Raw genomic sequence first — 26,338 nt, 5'->3', positions numbered from 1 at the left:
TAATGCTGTTATCTCCTGGGCAGACAGCTATTACAGAAGCAGCGATGGGGTAGAGGGGAAAGAGAAGAGGATTTTTCTCCCTTTCCTTCTCTTTCTAAGTGTTTTTACTAAACATTTCAAAGGGGGTTTGTTTCATTCCAGTGTGAAAGAGTGGAAAAAAAAAGTTTCTGTACTTTTCGTGGAAGGGGAGAGCAGCTCTGTGCCTGGATCCCCTTTGGGCAGCTCTGGGTTCAGGGGTCAGACAACTTTTAGTCCCGTTTCCCTGTGTCTGAAACCATTAACTTGTTGGCCTGGAGATGCTGGTGAAGTCAGAATACATCGCACCTCACGCTTGCCTTTTATTCATTAGACAAACAACAGTATCAGAGAAGGAAATTGGTTCATATGGTGCAATTTGTTCTTAATAATCCACGCCATCTTTTCCCATCACCTTATGTTCCCCTTTCCTGAGACAGGATTTGATATTACTAACCTGTGGGTTTGCCTATTCCCTTCTCAGCTTCAGGTGAAGAGAGTTTTGTGGACACTGATCTCCCCAGACAAGGTGTCCCACCACACTCTCATGGTTAGAAAGTGCCCTTCCTTCACCTGTACTGAGATCAGACTGGTCTCTGTCTTCCTCTGCCGTCCATGCATAGGGGAATAACCAGCTGCTGCCTTCTCAACTCCCCATGTTAGAAAACTAAATGCAACCCCCTTTCAGTGCTCTCTTCTCTAGGATAAGCCTATTTCTTTTAACTTTCCTTGCAGGTCACATTTCCAGGCCCCTTGTTAGCTTTGCTGTTCCCTTTTTCAACTGTCTCTAATTTGTCCAGCTTTATTTAAGTATGATGATCAAAATTAGACATAGTACTCCAGCTGTGGCCTCTCGAGTCCAAGTGCACAGGTCTAATGAGCTGCTGTGCTTATGTGCACTACCCTCAGTAACAAATTTTATTCTTGTTAATTTTTCCTAATAACTCTGCAAGTTGCAAGTCATTAGGAACCTGCATTGAAGGTAGTCTGGCTGGTTTGTAGCTTCTCAAATCATCCTTTCTTCATTTTTTGACGTTAAGTACTGAATTTGTACTTCAGCCTTTGACCTTCTTTGGTTCTCAGAGGTTCTCCATAAGTTTTTGAAGATAATTTTTAATGATTCAAATAATGATTTGGCTATTACTCAAGGTGGATTCAGCAGTTACTGACAACCTGGATAGACCCATTTGTAACTATGTCTCTTCTTTTTGTGCCTTGTGGTCCTATTACCGTCTTGAAATTAACTGTGCTAAATATCTGATCATAATTAAATTTCTCTGAGAAGACTGAAGCACCAAAGACTTCGAATACATCTGTATTCCCTATGTCATTTTACCCGCTCTCCTTCCCTGTTAATGGACCTGCACTACTTTCCTTTGCCTTGGTAACATTAATAATATTTGCCCTTCACCCCACAAAGGCTGTGAAAGTAAATTAATGACTGTGTGTTAAGCACCCAGTTGCTATAATAAAGAAGGAAAAAGCCTATCAGGAAATGAATGGCACTTCCAAAATGGTTTTTGCTACTTTGTGGCATACATGCATTAAAGCCACCTCCTCACAAATAAGAATGACATGAAATACTGGCTCACTGCTCAGTAATGGAGTGCCATCTATCCTGGGCACCAAGGGAAGCACCAGTCCTTGGGCATGGTCCAGTCCAGTGTGTGGTTATGCCACAAAACTGGATTAGAACGTGCAAGCAAAGGAACAAATTACGGCAGCACAAATGAAGTTAGCTCTGTTGTTTCCTGTATTGTGAACGCCTCCCATCACAACTTTGTGTGTCGATAGATGGAGGGTGAAATATTTGCTCTACCCCAAGTGCTGGACAGGGTCTTATCGCTTTTTCAAGGCACTGAGTGGTCCCTCACCTCGGAAGAAGGTAGATCTTTCACTGCTGCCTGGGATTGTAACTAGCACCCTGCAACTGGTCTCTGTTTTTGTAGTTCCTTATCTATAGATGTAGAGAATAACATGCTCTTAGTGATTACATAAATTTATAGGAATTTCTAGCACCCCCTTCTATAGTGACTTGCACAACTCTTTGTGAGTGTATGCAATGATGTAAATTGTGAATGGAAACTATTCTGAAGTGAACTCGGGCCTCAAGCCAAAACAGTGCCATGAAAAACTGAAATAGCACCATGAAGATTACTAGCAAAAGTGATCTTTTCAAGCTTTCTGCTTCCCCAACATATTTGCTTGAGAGTACCTGGGACCAAATGACAACCTGACCCACAGTAGCCTCTGCACCAAACTGCAGAAATTCTAACGGCTTTTTATGGATCATTTCTTCCTTGGAGAGCACTACGGTGCTGATGCCCTGGTTGCCCTATGGCAGCCTCAGCTGGCTCATATGGCCAGCTGTTTTGTGACTTTTATCTAGCATCGTTCTACCCAGAGGGAACAATTTAAAGTAGACTATGTTGTCTTTGTAGCAACCAAGATTTCCTACAATAATTCTATTCTTACCTGGCGGCTTGTAGCAAAATGAAGACCTTATTTTCTGCTGAAGAGGTGTGAACAATCACCAGAGTGGGTCCAGAGCTGACCCTGGTTTTCTCCCAAATAGTCTTTTTCTTCTCCTGTCGTCCAGTCTGGCTGCTGGGGATTTTACTCACAGTCTGTCATTTGACCTCTCTGCCCATGACTGTAAAATTAATTAAACATGCCTCTCTCCATGCATGCTCGCTAACCAGGCTGTCCATTCCAGCACTAGTTAGTACAGCATTTGCATCAATATTAACAGGAAATACCTAAATACGGGGCATGAAAATTGTGCACTCTGCCTGCTGTACAAATCAGCTCATTGTACATCCTCTCCTTGTCCTATCCGGGTAGCCTTTTGTCTCCTGTGTCCTTTCGACTTAATTTTAGTTTGCCCTCTACTTTCACCTCCATTACTGTGTTATACATGGGCAGTTGACTATGTGACTTAATCATGTCAGCCTCCTCCTGCTGTTTTACTTCAATCATCTCCAACCTTTCTCCACTGAGCTGACAAAGATACTTTCTCCTGTGCCATGGAAAACATGATCTAAAACAATAGGATAGTGTTAGAGTTCTGCATGCATAATTTCAATAACATCCCATGTAACCAGTCACCTGGCATTTTTTTTTAATGAAATTGACGTTGTTATCAGCCTATTTTCATTCAGTTCTCACAAAAGGATTGCTCACAGCGTGAGTCATGGCAGACATTTCAGTATTTCTGTCAGGAAGTCAGTAAAGATAATAAAAAAGGGTACATGCAGACAGATCTTTGGAAATACAACATTTAAGAGCCATGATGCTGCTGATAGCTTTCAGTCATTTTGCAGAACTTTAAGAAAAACCAAAGCAACCAAAGCCAAAAGGTAACATTTTGTTCATTTAATACTTCTGTATTGCTCCAGACTGTGTTTACCAGCATCTGTTAGGTAACTCGGAGGTTTCCAACTTTATTTTTCATTTTAAGGTCTTCTGCTTTCAGAACTTTCTCAGTAAGAATAACAGAAAGCTCAGCAAGGCAAGCAAAGTCACTCATCTAATCACGTAGGGTTGGGGACAAGCCTGCTGCCGCGACTCCAGGGAGGTTGTGCAGAAGGGTGCTGAGAAATGCACTCTCCTGCTCCGCTGCTGCCCTTAGGTACAAGGGTGAGCGCTGGTACCTCTGGCAGGGGAGGTGCTTTCTGGTCTCAGTCCCCTCGTGTCTGAATAAGAAAGGCACCCCTACCACATGCACACAAGGGTACGCTGAGATCATCTGTTGCTTTTTGCCTACATGTTTCTCTCCTGAAAAGAACATTTTTTTGCAAAGTCAATTGGCAATATCTACATCATTATGAAGCTTTTCTGGCACTGCATCTGCTGATTGATGGCCATGAAAATGCAGCATATTTCATTTTCTTTTTCTAGACGTGAAGCCAGCTGCTAATGGTTTTCACAGGGTGAAGCGGGCAGCTGCAGGATCATGTCTCAAGGCTCTAAAATGTACATTTGCAGGAGAGCCACCTGGGTTTTTGGCTGTTTCATTACTGGTCATTACTGCTCATAAGAAGTGATCTAAGCAAAATGGGTGCTGAGCCTAGGTGTAAATTCTGGGGTTTGATTTGGGAAACCACAGTCATTAGCATCAGATGGAAGTGATCTCAATGGTCTTGAAATCTTTCTGTATGCAATTAAAACTTCCGTCACCTGTTTCCAAAACCACATTAAGTCCCATGGTCTAACAGTTGACATTTATTTAGTTTTATTCATCTGCCTCTTCAAGTCAAATACAGAAACTAATACATAAGTATTACCCTCCCTAACTTAATTCCGAGTGCTTGCTGAAGACTGAAATGCAACGGGAACGCCAGTGTGTCATTAGGCTGAGCGAGAGCGAGACTGTGGCTCTTGGCAGACACCAGACAGCAACAAGGAATCTTCCCCTACAGGTCTTGGATAAAGTTGGTATCTAAGTACTTGTTCCTTTTGCTCTACAAGAAGGCCATTTGATTCCAACCCATTGATATTTTGGCCATATTTCATGCACAGCAAGGCGTAGGGGACCGTGGTGGCTGCTGAGGCCATCTGGACTATGGGGTTGCTGTCCTGCTTCTGTAGGCCCCATGCAGCACCTCCTGTTTTTAAAAAGGCCCTCTGTGACTATGAAGAATGAGGTATGATTGCTCCCTCCTCGATGTGTAGATGGCATGTTCTTCTGGGAGATGGGGGCAGAAAAAACGCGTGGACTTTGGTGGTGCTGTGTGTTGCTCACTAACTTTTATTAAACCAGGCTGGATGCCTTATCTTTCCTAGAGAAAGGTAGGCTCACCAGGATGTCTGGGAAATAAAAATGTCAGAGCTGTGAGGAAACTCACCACCAGTTTTGTAAGCCGCTGTCAGGCGGAAGCAGACTGGCCTGCATTTGCATTTACATTTTTTTGAGTGTTTCACAATGGCTTCAATGGGAAAAAGCAAGGCAGAAATGGTCGGTTGTGTGGGAATTCCTGAGAGCAGCAAGAGAATTTTATAATCACACAAAATCATGCGAGCACAAATTTTACATTGTTGGCCAGCCACTCTGTCCTCACAGAAAATTGACCTTGACACACACTTGAACAATTTTAAACAGGAAAAGCAGGTTCCATAAGCAGAAATACTGTATATCAGAACCTTCCTTCCAGGTAGGAAAGTCCTGTTCGCTTGATTTCTAATATATGCGATCAACAAAAAGCATTCATAACTGTTAAGCAGCTGAAAAGTGGGCATAGAGCGTACATCGTTTTCTCCTGCGAGGCTCTGCAGGTTGAATCCTCTCTCATCAGCGTGTGCCACAGGCTTTAGATAAGGAACTGGTGAAGAAGAGCTGAACAGTGAAAGCTATTATCTCAGAAGACTGATATTTACTGGATTCCTGCTTTTTACCTTTCTAGCTGAGTCACAGAATTTCTTTTGTTGCAGTATATTCGTTTTCCTCCTTTCTCTAACAAATACCATTGAATTCAGTATGCACACATATACTGTTATCTAGAATTATCTCCAAAAACCCTTTTAAGTCCTGTTCACACACAAATGAGACTTGAATACTTCCAGGGCAGAGCAGTACATTAGCAAGCCTAAGAATTAACAATAGAACTGGGTCAATAAAAGAAGCATATACTATCTGATCACAAGGTGACTGTTTCCACTGTAATGTGAAAAGCTACGTTCTGTGCTGAAAACAGTTAAATTAATGCCACAGGATAGACCTCATTTGGATCCCTGTGTACATGTTCAGATTTGTGCAAGCAGAGGGAATGGCTATTAGGATAATCAGGGGAATGAAGAGCTTGCTTTGTAAGTAGAGATTAAAATTAATTTGCTTAGCCTAGCAAAAGGGAGGCTGAGGATGCATTTCATGTTGCTGACACGTACATAGAGGGGAAGGGAACTCTGCAGGCTAAGGGAGAACATTGTGAGAACATCCACTATAGAAGTGATATCTATGAAAATATCTGGGGTGGAAAACAGGGAATTTCTACCTACTGAAAGGTAAAGATCCAGGTGACTTGAGCAAAATATCTATTTCTAAGGTGCGTTTGATGGCTGCCTTTATAGCAAGGGACTTGGACTGAGCAAAAGCAATGACATAGTTCATACAGGAGGGGCTTTTATAATAGAACTGAAGGAGCTCTGCATGGTGGCATTTGCCAGATCCTCTTTCTAGTATATCTTCTCAGAACCTGGGTATGACCAGAACAAGTCCTCCTCCATGTAGCCTGAAAAAAGTCAAAGATACCCCAATCACACTGGCTGGACTGACAGCTCTAGCAGTCTGTGCCCTTTCTCCTGTGAATGTAACACCTGAAAAACCTTCTGGACTCTGAAAATGAGTATGATGCATAGAATCTCCCCCACAGGTTACTTGGGTATATTTGATAAAGAGAAAAAAATCTATACATTACGGTAGCTACTGAAGCAGCAAAGCTGGAAACTTCGGGTTCAAGGGATCAGAGAGCTCTGAAAGTTTCAAAATGTTATTCTTGCCCTCACCCACCGCAGAACTGATTTAATGCCTACAGGCCACATTATTGTTTATAGTAGTTCACTTTTTGATAAAAATATTTTGAAAACTATGATCTATTTTGTTATTTTATCATCAATTATTGAATTATTGTTGGGGGTGTTATACATTCACCATCTTATCATAAATATCCTGGAATATAAAAATGTCTGATTTGTAGACTCTTACTATGAATAAATTAAGCTGGATTTATGAGACTTACTGTCTGTTCTTCCTCTGTTCTTTGGAGGGCTTTGCAAATGTGCAATGAGAGCTCTTATTTCTTGTTATGGAATTTTATTACCACTGTGTAACTGGGTTAATATAAAAGTATAAATAGGGATATGCATTTGCCTGTGAGATGTTTTAATACGAAGAGGAGCATCTGAAGTTCAAAAAATATGAACGGAAGTGCAGACTGTATATCTTACCCTGTAAATAGGAAGAGAAACCATTTCAAGTGCTGAAGAAAGAATGGAGTATGTGGGAATTGTCCCCTAAGAAAGGTAAAAAAGCAATCGGATTTTTTAAAGCCATCTTGCTCTAGTCTGCAACTACATTTTAGCAAACATCTTAAAATGCTGCAGCTGTTTCCTCTCACCTGCTGCTCTCCTGCACAAACTTTCATGCAGTGAAAGAAAGGGCATAGAAAGCAAGCGAAGCTGGAAAGGTCTAATTGCCTTCTAATAGTTCCTCTTCTTTTTCATCTACATGAACGTGGCTGGTGTTAGTTCATGCAGACTGAGACCCAGACAATAACCACATTTTACTTTTAAAAGAAAAAATAGTCAAGACACATGAAGCACTCATTTTAGTGAAGAATTCAAGCAGAATCCTGTGACTCTCTCTCCTGTGCACGAGCAAAAATAATCCTCATTCACCCCTGTGACGTCTTCTTATCCTTTACATACTTCAGCAGTATTTTAATAGCATGAAGCCCACAAGGATACAGGTGATGTCCGTGCACACAAATGAAGGGAAGGCAGAAGAGGATGCCAGCAGATGAGGATGGAGCCAGCACAGCTGTGCCTAAAGAGATAGCAGCTGGAAAGGACTGAGATGGCCACCAAAAGGGAGAACAGCTGGAAAACCAAAAAAGAGGTTTTAAAAGAGACACACACAAACAGGCTTAACTGAGAGAAACAGGTGTTGGGTCTGGAGAGGCGAGATTGCCTCGCAGGCTGCCGGAGCCCTCGCCGGGGGATGACCCCGGGGAAGGAGCAGTAATGGGAGACGGAAAGGAGAAGGGGGGGTTTGTGCTTCATGCATGTTGGGGAAAATATCTTTCTAGCAGCTCTGCAGCCTTTGGCCTATGGCAGTAAAAAGCCATGGGGAAGGGGTTTGGTACAATGGACTTTTCTGGATTTCCTTCAAAGCAGAAAAGACGGCTGGAAACCAGCAGGAGGGTGCTACTGCTACTGAAGGGCAACTGTTGCTCTCAGTCTTCCTAGGCAGGTCTCCTTCTGCTGCTCACAACAGAATTTGCTGTGGTTTTCTGTAGGAATACGATGGGGACAAGTTCACAGCCAGGCTGACTGGAAAGCTCAATATTTTGCAGTAGGGCTTCATTGCTTTTTGCACAGTGATAGAGATTATAACCTTTTATTCTCTTTTTCAGAGCTAACAGACCCATTTTCCTTTGGCCTTAAATGTGAGAGTGCTACACAGGTATTCTAAAAACAGCGGGCATTTTATTTAAAGGTTAAAAATCACACTAATCTAGAAGAAAACTGTGATTTCCTATTGTTCATCACTGTTGTAGCCATCTTTGCTGCTCTGTGGTGTCAGATGGAGAGCTAGTGGGTTACTGCTATATTATGTTTCACTGTGAAATCCAGACAGATTAATGAGTTTGGGGTCACTTGAGATTTACATAATTTATATCGATGACTTGCTGTTTAAAGTGTTCTACAAAATCAGGAAATAAATTGTAGGTTTTATAAAAAATATCATAATTAAAAATTGACTTGTACTAACTGTTGGCTTCAGGAACATGCATGAAGTTCAGGTATGATGGATTGTTTTGCTCAATGAAAACTATAAAAAACCGGGAGAGACTTATGATGATAAAAAGCGGGTTTTTTAGGTGGTTACATTATCAATCTTTATATTGAGCCAAATGCTGCTTGCATTTCTTTGTGCATATTTTATTGACTTCAGTGTGACCAGTTGTGGAAGAAGAGAAATATTTGTATTGTAGTGAAGAAATATTATCACATTCAAAAGCAAAATGTGTTCTTGAACCAAGTATAAAACTTCAGAAGCCAGAAATCAGACACTTGTTTTAGTTTTGTCTTTAATATGACTTAATCACTCCAGAATTTAGCAAGCTGTGATAAATCTTTCTGCTATAAAAACAGAAGGGAAATTTTCTTGCCTTTCCTCACATTAGCAATCGAAATGTTCAGGTGGTGAATATTGTTTTTACAATAGCTTGTTCTGAGAGAAGCAATGAAAAAAATATGCAACGGGAATCTGTGACATGTAAGGCTGGTCTCAATGTTTTTTTAATGAAAATGGGTTTGAAGGCAGCTGTTATGATGCAAAAATGAGCCAAACTCTGCTCTCCGCATGACTGGTCTATTCCCAGTGAAAATCAATGGAGTTGGACAGGACCAACAGCTTTAAATTTAACATGGTATTACAAGGTTCATAACATGAGATCCCTGTGTAAGACATTAGACTTACTCTTCCATTTTATTTGGTATCAAACCAAAACTCAGTTGTTTGAGCAGGATACTGAGATTTCAAAAAGTCTGCTAAAAATGTAGAGTTCTACCTTGTTGCTACAATTAGAGATAAAGCAAGAAATCCTTTCCTATCCCTTCCTCCTGGAAGAAGGGTGCTGGAGGAGACAAAATGTCCAAGCTCCAACCGCTGCCCAGGAAAAGACTGAGCAGGAGCTGAAGACTGGAAATAGCAGGTGTTGGGACGAGGAGGGCTCTGGGCAGGGTGGGAGGAAGGCAGAGTCTTGGGACAGTGATGATTGGCACAATGGCACCAAAACATCTTGCTATAGCTCATCTTGCAATCATGAACTCGAGAGGAATGAAACTGGTGGACAAATATCTCTTATTTGTACAAGATGCACTGTACAATTACAGAAGCAGGGCAGTGCTAGCTGGAAGCTTGTTCTTTTTAATCCAAAGCTTTCCTGTAACGCAGCAGTGTACGCACAGCAAGGAGCACTCTCTCATGATGAACTACATGTTCAACAAGCTACGCCTCACAGCCATATAATATAATGGTTTTGCAGAGAGAGAGAGATCTTTCTGATGCACCTTGATGAAATGGGTCTGAAATAAGTCTTGACCTGTATGCCAGATATCTGTGATAATAAAAATGAAATTCCACTTAATGTCTACTTCTTCCCTAGTTTTGCAGCCCAATTCTGATCTGCTTCTCTATCTTACCTCACTGAGAGCCCTAAGAGAAACCAGGACGGGAGCTTCGGTGAATAACAGATCTGAGAGTATGAGGCAAAAAGAAAAACATGGAAAGATACATGTAAAGCTTCTCGAAGGTAATCACGTAGTATCAGTGGTATGTTAAACGTGAGAGACCAATATTACGCAGTGGCTGTCCTACAAATGCTCTTTTGCTATTTGGTGCTGTCTGTTATTGTCAGCTTTGCATGTTCCATCTCAGCTTTGCTTGGGTTTCAAATGAACAGCCACATGCTGATAAGTTTTCTGGCCCTTTATTTCCCAAGTTCCCTGAATGATGTGTCAGTGGCAAAATCACACTGATAAAATCTTCCAGATGCCTTATCTGAGTCTCAGAAGTAAATAACCTGTTGGGTTCACTCTTGAACTCTCTCACAAAATAGATCACTAGGGGTCACCAGAAAGAAGCAAAACTTTGTATGTAATCTGGAATGCTTATAAATTTATACGGTGGTTTTCAGCTAATCTTTTATAGGGGATAATTTAGTTTTCAAAAACCAAGACAAATTATTTTTCTACAGATGACAGGTATTTCCTACTAAAGAAAATGGCATTACAGAAGGCCCATGTTAAAAAGAGAAAAAAAGGCTTGTGTGCAATTTCTCACTCACTTAAGTGCGTGCTGATACTGAAAGGACACTGTGATTTGAAATTTTACTCCAAGCTAAAATAAGATGTTTCCTCTTGTGGTTTAGTAACCTGTGTTAAAATGCTGGCTAATATGGCAGTGTGAATGTTAATTTTTCAGCTGGGGTTAAACAAAACAGTAATAATTTGTTTTCGGTAAAAAGTCACTGCAATATCTTTACATTTAAATTTGTAGAAATATAGATTTCAGTTTTTCAGCATTTGTTGCAGCTCTATGCTTGCAAATCTTAGAAAATATATTGCACGAGGCAATGAGAGGTTTATCCAAGGATGTTTGAAAGAACAGCCTACTCAGAGAGAAAGAATATTTTCGTATACTTGGTAGGGAAAGGGCAAAGATAGCATGGCTAGAGTTCAGTGGGGATTTGAGGAAGAATTTGGCTCAGCAGTATTTTATTTCTCTTCTATTCATTCTTAGTGCTGAGCAAAGGCAAAGTTTCCTGGTAAATATTCAGCCAATGGTCAGTTTGTCTTTAAGGAAAACTGAGAACAAGTCAACAAACACCTCCTATACCAAAATACATGTATTTCTGTATTTTTCCAGTGGCTTGATGCCTGCCACAGGAGAGACCAGTGTTCCTGCAGGAGTGTTTGGATGTAGTGAGAGCAGAGATCTGCCTGCACTCAGCAAAGCTGCATAGTTCGTACTCTTGCCAGTGTACATAAGTGCATATTTTCCTGTGCTTTTTCTTATCCTCCTTCAGTCTAGGTAAAACTGACATTGTTTTCCCCTCCCTTCTTGAATATATATATTTTATAGCTAATGAAAAAGCTCAGGAAATATAACTGTCCCTCATATTGATTTTGCTTTTATATAGTGCCTTTTCCCCAAATGGATGCCAGAATGCACTCTTAAAATCAAACTATATAGAACAATAATTTCTACCAGAATGGAAGAACATGGCAGCAGCTTAGAGGTGCACTTTAGTGCTAGACAACACTTTAGGAAATGAAGGTGGCTTTGAGGAGCAGGAATAATCTCATGGCCTTGAAGAAGTTATTAGATATGGGTACGGGACAAGACCCAGTGCAGCCTTTCTCACCCCCCACTGCCTGCACTGGTTGGGGTGCTGCGGAATGCCTTGCCAGCCCCTTGCTCAAACCCTCTCATATTAAAGAACAGGTGTTCCCAGGCATTCCTTATAAGGAGAAATATTATTTAAGCTATGAGGGCTCTTAAGACCTCAGACTGCAGTTCATGTAACAAATAGCGAAACAACCCCCAGCCCTTCATACACAGAATTTACTCTGATGTATCCCTGTCCAGCTGTCTGCTGTGTGCTAGCGGGTACCTGCTGCCCCCAGCTCCAGGGCCGGCGTCGGAGCCTCCCAAATTAAGGGCCCTTTTGCCTGCAGTATGATTTTTGTATAGCATAAGTTAAGTTCACTTTATCTTGTTTTCTTTATGCAAAATATCCATCTCCCTTATGCCCTCTCTTAAGCACAAAACAATATGGGATACAGGATACTCCATACTTTCTTTTTTGCAGGAAAGGACTTTTGATTAAATAAATGGTTGAAATTTAGTGTGTTAGAACATTGCTTCATAAGCACAAATGAACATAAATCACTTTGTGCACTGTTGGGAACTTGCAAACAAGTATCATTACTAATACTGAAATTTACTGTCCCTCTTTTTTTAGTTTGTTAATTCTTCTAAAAAATGTATGATGGTTAGAGCTGGTCAGTAATTTTAAATGTTGATTATTTTATATGCTGTTAATGAAATTTTGGTGGAAATGTGTAAGTTTTGAGATGACTGTGCTTTTCTTTGGTACAGGAAGGGAGGCATTTGGAGGCTCATGGATTTGGGTGTATGGTTTTGGCCAAAACCCATGTATTTATCAACTAATTGGTCAGTCTATCTACCTAACTCTTTACTGGAATTGCTTTATATTTTATTTTTTATAAAATAGCAAATATATATTATCCCATAGAATGAATGAACCTACTGTCCATCACAGTTATTTACACCTTTACAGTAGACAAACACATGGGACACTGACACCAAAGCCCTGATTCCAAGATGCATTTAATTACTAATAGAAAGTGAAAGAGTTCAAATAAGAGATCTAAAGATATTCTCTCTGGCATAATCGATAGACCAGTTCTGAGGGCACTTGTCTGTGACAGAAGAGATTGATCCAGCTCCTGTATCCTAAAACACAACATCTTTCCTGTCGGAAGTGATTAACAAAATATCAGACTATCAGTTAGCACTTTGGGATTTTTCCAGTTTTGCCTCAGTGGGAAAGTAAATTTTCAATTGTTTTCAATTGTTAAAGCAATCAGACAGAAAAAGCCTTCCTGTGTAGATCAACAGCACTTACTCAACCTGAAGTAAATTATCTTTGGGAAGTTGTATAGTCTATAAACTCTTATGCAGATAATCACAGTGCAGAGTTGGGCTATAACAGTGGTGAGCCTCTGATGAAATTCAAAGGCAAAAATCCCACTTAATGGGTGGATTTGTATTGTGTATTCTTTGTGACCCTCATAATTTTTCTTGCAGCATTTCCACATCACTGATTTTACTGAAAATTACCTGAAGCAGTGATAACAGTGGTGGCCAAAATGGTGTTTCCTATGCTTATGTGTGCATGTGGCCATCTGTGCTACCCTTTACAGGATTGCAACATTTTATTTTTATATTCAGTTTAGCTGCATTTAAAGCAACGTAAGTATTAATATAAGTTAAGGTTGTCAAAGGCATACCTTATCCCCGTGTGCTGACCAGCTGCAAGGTTTTAAATCTGAGAACCTCACCAAATGGTTTTTCAGAAAACCTGTCCATCACTACCAGGGAAGACTTTCTCAGCAAATCTGATTAAAAGCAGCCAGAATAAAGTTGTCTGCTTCAAAGGTTTTAAAAAAAGTCAAATCCAACACCACCATAAAAAACAGACTTTGGAAGACAGCTTGTTTTCCAGCTAGTCACTGTATATACAATTACTGTTCAGAGTCGCTGCTGCCAACCTTTCTGAGTGGTGAAGCAGCTCCTTCCAGCACAGTATTTTGACCTTGTGAGTTCTTCTGTGCTGGGGTCCTTGGGAGCTGCATGGGGCTGACCAGGCACAGCTCACCAGGTCCCCTCGCATCCCGTTGGCACTTAATGAGGATGCTTGGTATTCTCGGGAGGCAATCTGCAAGCTCAGACCTAAGACAGAAGATGAAGTTGTTTTGAAACAGCAGATGAATAATATCGTCAGGAGTGTATTAATGAGAGAAAGTGTCTACACACCCATGCAAGAAGTTTAGGTAATAGCAAACAGAACAAGAAGTGTTAGTGGATAACAGATATTATGAAGCAGCAGAGTGATTTTCATGACTAAAATATCAGTTATTGAGGAAACATGAAAAAGGAAGAAAAGGTGAAGGAACAGGGGTGGGTAGTAGATCTATGATTTATTGTCAAAGCTATTTGTACCACAAGGCAGCAATCATGTCAAGAGGAGAAAATAGTTGTAAAGTTCCTCTGGGAGATATACAGCTTGTGCTGCTGGGATCATAGACGGCAACTCAAATCCAGCTATCCTGAAGTACATCAGTATCTTTAAGCCTAAAGCCCTCACACAAGCACATGCTAGGGACAGGGATTAAATCAAACTTCAGCCCTCTGCGTCTGAGCCCGAGTGCTTCCACATGGCCGTAGTCTTTGACTATGATATCTTAAGGAAATATCAAACCTTTTCCCCTGTAAGGTGTGTTGCAGTGGACAGGGCTGTACTGGTGCTGTGCTGGGAGGTACGAGCAAGTCCTACCTGCTGCTGTTTCAGCAGATGCTGACCCACTGGGAAGGACAGGTCCTGTCCCTGCACAGGTACCCCCATGCAGGGACTGGAGGATGAACAAAATGCATCTTTGCTACAGACCAGGTATGCTACAAGCCACTCCAGCTTTCCCAATGTCACTGGTCACAGTGGTTTATTAGGGATTTCCATTACAGGATCGACTGAAATAACTAGTCCAGGCAAAGGATGAAAAATTATTTAAAACTGGGGGATTTCTATTTTCAACAGTTACGAGTGATACTTTTGAAGGATGTTATAGCAGAAAAGGAGCCCAAATGCTTTAGGATGTTATGGGGTGTGGGTGGCTGAGTACCACTGGCATTTACAAAACTTTCTGTTGGAGCAAAAACCAACTTCTGGGGTGGTTATGGGCTGGCTAAGGGAGAAAGATAGCTTTCTTTTACCTGTATTTTTGTCCTGCTTTATACACATTCAGAAAATGAAATGTCCACATATTTTAGTACTTGAAGAATGAGTTGCAGGTACATTGGGGTAGGAAATAACCTCCTCTTCATTTTCCTAGTATTTCTTGCAAAAGAGAAACAAGGAATGAATTAGATTTCACCCTGTTTATGTCTTTGTTGCTAGCTCTAATCTTAACATCTAATAAAAGAACAGAGCAAATGGCTCTGTGAATTTTTATATATTTTTTTTCTCTAGCCCATTAAGAACAGAACAGAGCTGATGATAAGGTAGCCTGAGTGAATCAAAGTATCTATGCTGTGTTATTGAGGGAGGCTAAGTCACAGTCAACTAATTTTATAGCATAACCATAGTTGATTATAAAGCAAATAATTGGAGGAAAGGGACAAAAAAGACTATTAAAAATAATCTCTGAAAGATGTTTGCCAATCTGCCTGTTCTGGTAGCTGGACCAGATCAACAAATAACATATCTCACTAATGCAGTGAGGTCTAATAGTGTTAATTCTAAAGAAAGTTGTAATATTGTTACGAAAAACAAAACATTAGCTTAGTTATTTAATAAACTAGTGACTGAGTTTTACCTCCCTTTGCTCCTCATATAGGTCTGTAGAATATCAATGAGATAAATTCCATGAAAAATTTTCATGACAGTCAAACATCAGCAAAATACAGTTTTAACCGGAGAAGAGAAGCAAGCAGGAGCTGGCATAATACAAGCTCCTTTCTGAAAAGGAATGGTCCAGTTCAGATCCCAAGTCATTCTCCACATTTATGACTAAACTCATTATAGAGCTATTAATTCAGGAACTTCCAAGAACCCTCTCATCTCTGTGTCATCTTCTAGATTTTTTTTCTGTAGACTTTTGCCTTCTGAGAGGTAGTGAATATAAGTTAAATGCAACTTGATCAGTCATTTAAAAAATGAAAAGAAAGTTAGACTGTGAGTCCAGGATGGGAAATGTTATGCCTTTTCTTGTTAGCATAAGAAGGAGGAATATTTGGGGTATCCACCAGTTCACGGGAAGTGCAAGAGCTACTGAGCTGATGAGGCATTAGCAAGATACTACATGCTACATGAGGGACCATTTACTGAAACTGTCAACACACAAAGCTGTCAAGGGACAGTTGAGTTGTAAAATGCTCCTGCAACCATGGGAGATGCATTACATTATTGTGGTATGCAGATAAATTGCTATCCAGCTTGTGGAAGCTGCTTTGCGAACAAAATAGGGGAATAAGATAAACTCGCTCTCAATCGATGAATTAATATAAAACCAGCAAAAGGAGCAGAGCAGACTACTGCAATCCCTCATCTATATTAGGCAATCAATTTTTTTCCTTTCAATATGTAGAATATTCCCTTGTGGCACCCTGTGGATGCCACGGAGTGTGAACACAGCAATCAAAGTAATAGACGTCAGAATAATCAAAATAATATGTCTCAGAAAGAAGCAAATGAGTACATACATTCATTAAGTAAATCTCCTAAGAGCTTAACACACAAAACTCTTTCCAGAAAAGCTGTACAAACAGCTGCATGCACTAACACATGGTTTTACTGGTGTTTCAAAGTCAGATGAAAGATATTCTTCAAGCTAATCCAGTTTTTTTCAGATTACACCATTAAAAATCTCTACTTAGGGCAAAGCACATAGTGTAGCTGCCACAATTAAATTAATAAAGGTCATAAGTGAAGGTAAAATGCACCACTTTGAAGAAAATTTAAAAATCATTAAACAAGCAATGTACGCTGCCCACCAAGAGTTAAAGACAATATCCATTTTTGTAGCAGATTGGGCTTCGGCTATGTCTAACAATAAACCTCTACCTGTGAAGTGACAAGACAGATGCTTCATCGAGGAAGAAAGTAGCCAAAAACTCAGAACACACCCACAAATAGTCAAGGAAACAAACTGGTAGAATCAGACAAATAAGTAATCTGTCTGCCTTGAGAACATTTCTCAGCAAAATGTTGACTGCACAAACCCAGATAAAAATAAGGAAAATGGTACTTCTCACAATATTCTCAGCATTTTGAAGCAGCAAGCCTAGATCACAAAAAAAATTTAGAGGAAATATATTGGAAAGAAAAAGCCATTTCCAAAGCTAGAAATGTTTTATTAGGGTACAGAAGTGGTCTAGGAAGAAGTAAGAAAAAACAGAAAAGAAATTCTCTAATGAAATTAGTGCAGGAATGGCTTTTCCTTCTTTTCTTCAAATTATCAATTTGTATGATAATGTAGATACATGATTTTGGAAATACATGGATCCTTTCCTCATTAAAAACGAAGATGATTTGGGGGATATTTCAGGTCTTCGTCATCTAAAATACGTTAAGTAATCTAAAACCCACCAACAATACTTTGTGTCCCCTTGAGCTTGTGTGTGTAGCCATTTGACTTCAGAGTTTACAAGGAAGATGGAGAAAGGTTTAACATTTTTATTACACTCCTATTTACTATATTGGCTTTCAATTATGAGTTGTGCTGCAGTTAACAGGGCTGAGTTGTGACTCATGATGCCTCAGTACAGATCTCGGCTCCACCAAAGGCTTTTTCTTCATGACCTTGAGCCACTTCACGTCTCCATCCCATCTGTAAAACAGAATGATGATGCTTTCTCTCTGCAGCAATTTGTCTTGTCAATTTAGGAACAAACACTGATTTGTCTTGACTACCTGCAGCTCCTATCGATTGCAGAGGAAGTTAGATGTATACAATACTTCTCTGGATTTGGCATTTGGAGACAAAATAACTTTAAGGAACTGGACCATTAAAGTAAACATTTTGGCCATGAATGTCTTATACAGTTACAAAGAGTGTCTAATAAAATGATCCTCGATTTTAGTACAACATAGAGTAATAAATAGCTGTTAAGGAGTTTAAACAGCATAGTTACTTGGCAGGTCAATGTGAAATAGCCATATCCTTGAGACATGCAGTAAGAAGGCAGCCCTCTCACACCAAATATATTTTGTAAGCCTGTATAACTTTGAAAACAACTGTTAGTTTTCATCAGAAGACCGGAAGGCAAACGTGAGCTAAACATTATTTCCCTACCAAATTTCACAGGCAAGCTAAGGAAGTGTGGGTTGCATGAGTGGACGGTGAGGTGGATGGATATCTCGCTAAACAACAGAACTCAGAGGGTCGTGATCAATGGAGCAGAGTCTGGTTGGAGGCCTGTCACTAGTGGTGTTCCCCAGGGGTCTGTGCTGGGTCCAGTCCTGTTCAACATATTCATCAGTGGCCTGGACGATGGGACAGACTCAGCAAGTTCGCTGGTGATACCAAGCTGGGAGGAGCAGCTGATACACCAGAAGGCTGTGCTGCCATCCAGCGAGACCTGGACAGGCTGGAGAGCTGGGCCAAGGGGAACCTCATGAAATTCAGCAAGAGCAAGTGCAAGGTCCTGCCCCTGGGGAGGAACAACCCCCCGCACCAGCACAGGCTGGGGGTGACCTGCTGGAAAGCAGCTCCCCTGAGAAGGCCCTGGGAGTGCTGGGGGGCAGCGAGGTGACCCTGAGCCAGCACCGGGCCCTTGTGGCCAAGAAGGCCAGCGGTGCCCTGGGGTGCATTAAAAGGATTGTGGCCAGCAGATCGAAAGAGGTTATTCTTCCCCCTCTACTCCGCCCTAGTGAGACCCCATCTGGAGTGCCATGTCCAGTTCTGGGCCCCCCAGTTGAAGAAGGACATGGAACTGCTTGAGCAAGCCCAGCAGAGAGCTGCCAAGATGCTCAGGGGACTGGAGCATCTCCCATATGAGGAAAGGCTGAGAGACCTGGGTTTGTTCAGCCTGGAGAAGAGAAGACTGAGGGGGGATTTCATAAATAACTATATATTTCTAAAGGGTGGGTGTCAGGATGATGGGACTACGCTCTTTTCAGTGGTGCCCAATGACAGGACAAGGGGCAATGAGCTCAAGCTGGAACACAGGAAGTTCCACCTCAAGATGGGAAAAAAGCTTCTTTTGTGTGCGGGTGCCAGAGCAGGGGCACAGGCTGCCCAGGGAGGCTGTGGGGTCCCTTCCCTGGAGACATTCACACCCCGCCTGGACGCGGTCCTGTGCTCCTGCTCTGGGTGTGCCTGCTCAAGCAGGGGGTTGGACGGGATGAGCTCCAGAGGTCCCTTCCAGCCCCCACCATTCTGTGATTCTATGATTTCGAAGTCCTAAAGTCCAGTACTGACATACTGATGCTGCTCAAGAGAGTCACAAACACATACATTACATGGTGAAAGAGGTTTCTTCGCCCCCAGACTGTAAGAGCCACCTGATTTTGCCTTCCTTGTGAAAGAACAGTTCCTGCAGTAAGGAAAACTCTGTTGTCTTTCAGATAAAAAGGAGAAGAATGAAAAAGTTATCACCAAACAGAAATCATTGTACAACCCCTGCTACTAGCTTCGCTTTGACGGCACATAATCAGATAAGATCAGATTTCACTCTTAGTTCCAACAATACAAACTGGATTCATTCCAGACAATGAGGCCAATGGGTTACTTGATGTTAACAAAAACTTAAATAAGAGGAAAATAAAATATTAACCTGTAAACAGCTTTTGAAAACTAAAAATAATATCGGGAGAGAAACATTCTGTGAAGGTTGTTCCTCTCTCTTTGGCAGCTGTTACTGCTTATTTGCCGTGGCCAGGGAGTCTTGGTTCTGCTTCTGTAGGAGAGCATTTAGCAGGGTATTTTTTGTTTGCATAGTGCTATAGATGTCTGTTGTGCTTTCCACAGAGTGAAGACACAGAGCCAGAATAATCCCAGTGTAATTTCTAAAGTCACAGGAATGTCCCTGACCAAACCCAGTCATGGCCTGAGAGCTTGATCCCTGCAAGCTGTTCCCAGGCCAGATACCCTGGGGCTTCCCTGGGGGTGTCTGCACCCCTCCTGTGCTTGGGGACCCTGGGGGTGGCAGGAGCCCTGGAGCTCCAGGGGGTCGCTGGGGACCTGGGTGGCATGCTTGAGGTCTGACCAAGGTGGGGCAGGGTTTGTCACCTGCAGTAGGTACATGAAGCAAGTGAGAAAGCTCTTGAAAGATATGAATTATTCCTTCTGAAGTACTCATGGGAAAAAGTTTTCTCAGCTCCAGTAAATTTTTGCTTAAAGCATGGAAAGTCTGTGTCACTCAGATTTTACAGCCGAAGCCCACAAGTGAGACCATGGGTTGCTTGCGGGTAGTACCCAAAACATATTACACACCCTGATTTTCATTTCATTCCTCTAGTGAAAGTAAGACCAGGGTTTCGAAAATTGCAAGGCATGCTGAATAACTTTTGCCATGCTAGACTATTCCCATTTACTTTCTTAAATCAAATTAGACCTTTTGAGAATGCACTGTCTTTTCCCACTGGCCATAGGCACATAGCCTTTCCCCAACATCATAGTCTCTCTTCTCTTTCTTCACCTCAGGATATGCTCACATTTTTTATTATGTGTTTCAGAGTTGAGGAAAATTCACAGGAGTGAACTTGCAAACAATTAATTGTGTCTGATTTTACTGTATACGCAACACCTTGCAGTGAAGTTCCAGTGGGTTTCATGAGCTTCAAGGAAGGCTGGTGTCTTTGGAGGAAGCTCATATCCAAATTAAAAACTTTTTCAATGGTATGTTATGAAAAGGCTCCAGAGGGGACAGGGAGCAATTCCATCTTGACGGTAATGTTATGAGAAACTATCTATTTTAAGATAAATACTTTGCCTAAAATACCTCTATAAAAAAATCAATTGTCTTTTTCTTTTGATTGACTTATTTACAGAATTTCATCCGAGAAAAGTCTGACAAGCTCTGTGTTTTGTCAGCCCTCCCACATCTATGATTCACTGAGCTGCTTTTGTCCCTGATGCTTTACTTAATCTTCTACCAGAGAGCAGCTACAGACGTTATTGGTAAACCTTTCTTTTATCAAACACAAGAAATGATGTAAAAACCCCAAAGAATGAGAATATCCTCCATCACTGGGAGCTTCGTTCCCTAAAATAAGGGTGCAGAGGATGATAAAGTTCTTCCTTGGTCTTTAAAAGTCTGTCTTATCTTCTTTTTCATATTGAGACATCTGCAAAAAGCTGTTTGGTCAGAAGTTCCTTATTCATAGTTAAATTCTTATGGGATTAGTAGGTTTGTTATACACAGAGTACAAAAGTAAACAGCATATGGCTCTGTTAATATCCTTATAATGTCACAAGACAATCTGTCAGGATGTAAACTTTTTTGAGCAGTTTCATTTACTTCAAATTCACTCTATGAAAAAAAGAACCAGCAAGTCTAATGAATCCTTCCACATCACCTAAGTGACAGCAAGTTACTTCTTAATTCGTGTTTTGTGTTCCCAGTTTAATAACTATGTCTATACTTACTACCTTCAGTAACAAAAATACAGTGGAAAATACAGTTACTTAGTTACTAGCAGTTAAAAGGTCATTTCCCTTGATGAAAAGCTTGTTCTATCAGGTAAGTAGCTGCTACACTCCATAAAACTGGCAACCCTTCAAAAGGTTTCAGGAATTAAAGGCATTGTTTGAAGATAAAGGCGATAAGGTCATTTGCTTTGTGTTTAGTCCTGCAAACCTTTCTGGGTGACCCTTTGATATTCAAATGAAGAGTGTTTTAAATTGTTTTATCTTCATAGAGCTAATGAGTGCTGGCTGACAATCACTTTTAAGACTAGTTGAAATCTACTGGAATTAAATTTTGTAAAATATTGCAATGCATTTCCATTGAGGGGGCAGTGCCTCCAGAGCTTGCCAGAGCTGTATCCGTAATCACAGCACTACGCTCTGGTCCTACTGCTTTTCTCAGTTTTTTTTATTAACTCTGGTTTTACTAGTTAAATAACATCTAACATGATTTTCAATGTATTCCTGCAGTAGATTAATAAAGCTGTATAAACAAGTTACATATGCAAAATCTATCTCCTCTTCGAACTCTATGCTAGAGTGAAACAAGCCTTACATTTAATGTGTACAGTAGTAGAAAAATTACTCATGAACTTTTTATTGCCAGAGACTGTATAGCTGTGTATTATTATGTGTGTAATTGCTAATCCAGAATGTTGCTCTGATATATGGTGTATATACATCTTTCATTAGAGGAAGAGATTCTTGTTTTAAAGATTTTTCTTCTTTTATGGTTTATTTCATATATTTAATTTATGGGAAAATGTTATGAATATTCTTTAAACTACTTGATTTTTTTCTAGTAGGAAGTAAGAATCTTCCCAGGTTTATAATTTCTCTATTAAAGAAAAAAAAAAAGAAAAAGAAGGAAAGTGAAAATCCTCCTATGGACAATAAACCCAGTGTGCTGTAAGCACACTTGGTTAGCACTGTGACCTTCATTACCTTAGAAGTTGTTTATTTTAACCTTACTTCCATTCTATTTTGGAGACTCTTTCTAATAATAGCCCTCTATCACTGTAACCCACATTCAAAAGCAAATGTAAACAAGATCATCTCGGTTTAAAATACACATGAACTCTATCCCCCAAATGACTATCAAATAATTAAAAAGTACAAAATCCTTACCTAATGGAGCTGACTCAGTGCTAATGGCCAACAAGGGAATCCAACAGAGGTAGGCAACAAGTTGGAGATGCTGATGGAAAGGAAAGGGCTGCTGCATGTTGTCCAAGATAGGTTTTATCCATGCATCTGCAGTTGCTTAGAAGTTAACTTTTGAAGTACTAAACTTTGCAGGAAAAGCCATCAGCCTTGCCTGCCTGCATCAATTTATTTTTTTCTTTCTTTCGTTGTTTTCAATCCACTCTCTTGGACGGGGCTTAAAGTGTCATTAATCCCAGAATTTCCAGTAGGGAAGCCCTCCAGCTAAACACAAACCACACTCACCCACCCACCCACACACAAACAGATCAGCGGAGAGCATGTGTCCCTGCAGCTGCTCAGGCTGCAGCTGCTCTGGTTTACACACCCGGTAACACACCCGCGCACACACGGAGGGTGAGAACAGCATGTACCGTCAGTGTCGGTGGTAGGAGGTGATCCTGGAGAAATTAGGGTTGTAAACAGAACTTGCCTGCTTCTGAGGATTTTAAAGCAGATGGCACTAACTTCAGATTATTGAAGTTGTATCTGACGCTGCGTTCATATGAGAGGGCATTAAAGAATGCTAAAATATAAGCTTGCAAAGGGTTTGCTTTTCACTTCAGATCACTGGAGGTTGCATTTATGCAAAACTGTTACAGAACTTGTCTGTGCAGCACAAAGAGCGATCCCGAAAGTTTGTGTCTTGGGTCAATGTATCATCATTTGGTATTTTAGAGAATAGTCCTTTGCTGCTGAAATAAAGTGCAGCAGTGTTTGCTCTGCCAACCCGTCCTGAAAAATGAGATGTAGGTTTCAGAAGGTCGGCTCACCAGCAATAATAGCAGAAATAGAAAACAGAAGTAAATGGCAGTGAGAGAATTCAATCCTTCATGTTACTCAATCACATTTTTGTAAAGTTTTGTCTCATTGGAAAGTGCCCTGTTGCTCCCGCATGGGTCTTCTGTGCTAATTCTAGTCAGTGTGAACAACGTTGATTGTATGACAATGCATATTGCCAGCTTAATGTGTGATATGAAGGATTTGCTGTTAAATCACATGCTATACTCTGATATTCATGGCATTTTATTTAGAAAATATTGTATCTCCACCCACTGTTCTATGTTTTCCGTACTTGACAGCACTGCTTTTCTTTGAGTTGTCAAGTTTGATTATTTTGTGTCTGCTTGTTTAAGTGAGGATATTGTGAATTATCTGATAACAAAGTAATACACAAGTCTGTAAACATTCCATGCAAATCTCTGTGAGGAGCATTTAGTGTAAAAGCATCAACAAAGACATTAAAAATATTTTTCAGTACAGCTAAGGAGTTTCAAATCTTGTTCATTTGGCTTAACTACATTCCTTGAGTTGTTTTACTACTGGATTCATTGAAGGAAATATAGGCTATTTAAGAAGAAACTCCAAAACTTTTTTCTTAATTTGGATTTTGGATTTCAATGTTGCAAAATCTGCTTTCAACAGTCCCATTGGATTGTCTGTCTCATAGGCCGATTTGTAGCCCTTTGGGAGTCTTTGTGAGTCTTTCCATTGAGTTTATTGACGTCTAAATTTTATTCCTTCAAGCTCATTAAGAATTAAGACTCCAAACCCAATATTTCTGATGTTTTCCTAAGAGATCCCCATCCATTTCTTGAGTACAAATGTATGACAAATGACTAAGTTTCCACTTTATTTTAAACAGGCCACAATTTACTCTTCAATAAACAATTCTTGAATTTATTTGTGGCAGTTTCTACACAATAATGGGGGGCTAATCTTCTTTGACTCTAAGTTTTGGCCTAAAAGGCATAGTTTTAATGTTTAACTTTTAGCCTAAGAAAGACTGCAATCTGTTGTGGGTTCAGATTTATCCTTGCCAAAGTATTGGCAACCAAAAATAAGCTACAAAGAAGCAACAGAGCTTTCCACAAAAAATCCATCCTTTGTTGGTCTTTTGGATACTGAAATCAGAAGTAATCAGGCAAAAAGCATAAGTGGAAGGTATTCAGGACCTCCTACAACAGGAGGAAATGGATAGTTTTGTAGATTTGCTTACCCTCTTACCTGTTGTCTCTCTAAGCAGGTTTTAATCAAGGGAAGCCTCTGAAGGTAATTACTCCTGGTAAAGAAATGAAGCTTGCCATTGTCTTAGCCAAGTTGTTTCTCTCGGTTGGATATAGCTCCCTTCAATCTGGGGGGAAAACCAACTCCAGGTCAGGCAATGAAATGCAAATATTCCGCATTTCCCATTCTCCCAGACTAAGAAATGACCTCACAGAAGTCAGAAAAATAGCAAACAGCACCTTCTCCCTCCCCCCAAACATTAATCTAAAAAATTATGCGAAACTAAACCCATGGAGAACCTGCATAAAAATATTGCAAAATACTCTCACAGTCTCCACACCATTAACCTCAGTAAGAGGAGAAACTGGAACTCCCCAGAAAGTTGGTGTTGTCAAGTGTGGCCAGTGAAGACTTGAAACAATTAGCTTCACCGCCTGTACAAGAAGACAACACAACACTGAAGGCCTGACACCAGTCCTTCTTGTATTAAATTAATTTCCAATGGTAGGGGTGGATATGGGGAGTTAAAACAAGCCAAAAGTCACAGCTGGAAGCTGGCAGCAGCATTTCAGACTTGGCCAAAAATTGTTTGATGGATACGCATGTTAGATATTCAGATCTCTTCACTGTATAATAAAGAGACAGTGTTTGCCTGAAACATCTCACTCAGCAAGTTAGTGCTGCAGTGCTGGGTTGGGCTGGAGGAACTGTGCTGACTTGGGGTGGAGACGACTGGGCAGCCCACGGGGAGGTAGCAGAGGTAGGAGGAAGGCTGTGGGAAGAGTATTAAGAATAACAATTTCTGCTTTTTTCTTCAGATGCAGAACGAAACCTCAGGATGGGACTGAATGATAACATGATGATACAAATGCAAATACCTTGAAGGCCTCCAAAGATGTGACTTTTTGACACTTTGTTCCAAGTATGAGATGCTCAGGCTCCCTAGTCAGTGTAGGAGGTTTAAGAGTTGCATGTGGAAGTCCTGGGCTATAGTGAAGTCTTAAGGGATGAATCCCATTACTCGTGTGACTTCTGAAGGTCACGTGGAAGTGTCTGTCTACCTGGATCCCCCAGGAAGGAGAAGAGAGGGTGATACCATGTTCCTCTTCTCAAATATTGAGCGTGGCTAGCACTTTCCTTTTTCACTTGAGCCACCAGATGGTTGTACAGTCCTTTTAAGCACCGACACACTCATTAGAAACTGATCTAAAAATGACAGTTCAGGTTTATTTCTCTCTGCTTCCTATGAGGAAAGCCCTCACTATGAGGCTGTCCCCTGGGGTGGCTTCCTAGGCATAGAAAAGATTTGTTATCCACGGGTGACAAAGAGAGCATGACCCTGCCTGTACACACACTTTCCTAGTAGGACAGAGTCCTTCGGAGGGAAAAATTGTCTTCATTAAACAGTATCCATTTTTCTGCAAGTCTGAATTTACACATTTATGTGTGCCAAAACCCTCCTCTGTGCATTTTTGTTTGCTTGTTTTATCTGATCGAAAATACCTGCCAAGTCCAGTGACAAGGAATAAACTCACTGTGCTCCCAGGGCAATCCCTTCCACGTCGATACGGCCTAGCTATGTCCACTGACTCTTGCAATCTTTTCTGCAGCTTCCAAGCAGGTGGAAAGCTTGGCATAATGGTCATTAACTGAGTCCCAGCAGTCTCTAGGAAGCATCCCCCCGCAAAGGATTTTCCTAAAAGGGATGAGAAGAGGTTCAGGCCTGGGATCCTCCCTCTCTGCTGTTGGCTCCTATTTCTTTTAGTCATCTCTGTCCATATATTTTAGAAGAATGCCAAGAACACTTATCATAACCAAGGTACAGTATTCACACACCTCGTTAGCCCGAACAAATACTCCTTATCTCACCAGTCTTATTTCAAGACGGCACAGGAAG

At 40.8% G+C, this 26,338-nt stretch overlaps 1 protein-coding gene across 1 annotated transcript in view; it reads right to left on the bottom strand.

Annotated features, from left to right (window-relative positions):
- The window catches only part of LOC142057218 (von Willebrand factor D and EGF domain-containing protein-like), a 196,826-nt gene extending 174,068 nt beyond the window's left edge, over positions 1–22,758 (bottom strand). The window contains exon 1 of the mRNA XM_075092829.1: positions 22,360–22,758. Within this exon, the coding sequence (XP_074948930.1) occupies positions 22,360–22,456 (97 nt within the window). The 5' untranslated portion in view covers positions 22,457–22,758. The remainder of the gene's footprint in view (positions 1–22,359) is intronic.
- Positions 22,759–26,338: the final 3,580 nt, after the last annotated feature.

The sequence above is a fragment of the Phalacrocorax aristotelis genome, chromosome 5, assembly GCF_949628215.1.
Source record: "Phalacrocorax aristotelis chromosome 5, bGulAri2.1, whole genome shotgun sequence".
NCBI lineage: Eukaryota > Metazoa > Chordata > Aves > Suliformes > Phalacrocoracidae > Phalacrocorax > Phalacrocorax aristotelis.
The sequence above is the reverse complement of the archived record's forward strand: the minus strand, read 5'-3'. Positions and strand labels throughout refer to the sequence as shown.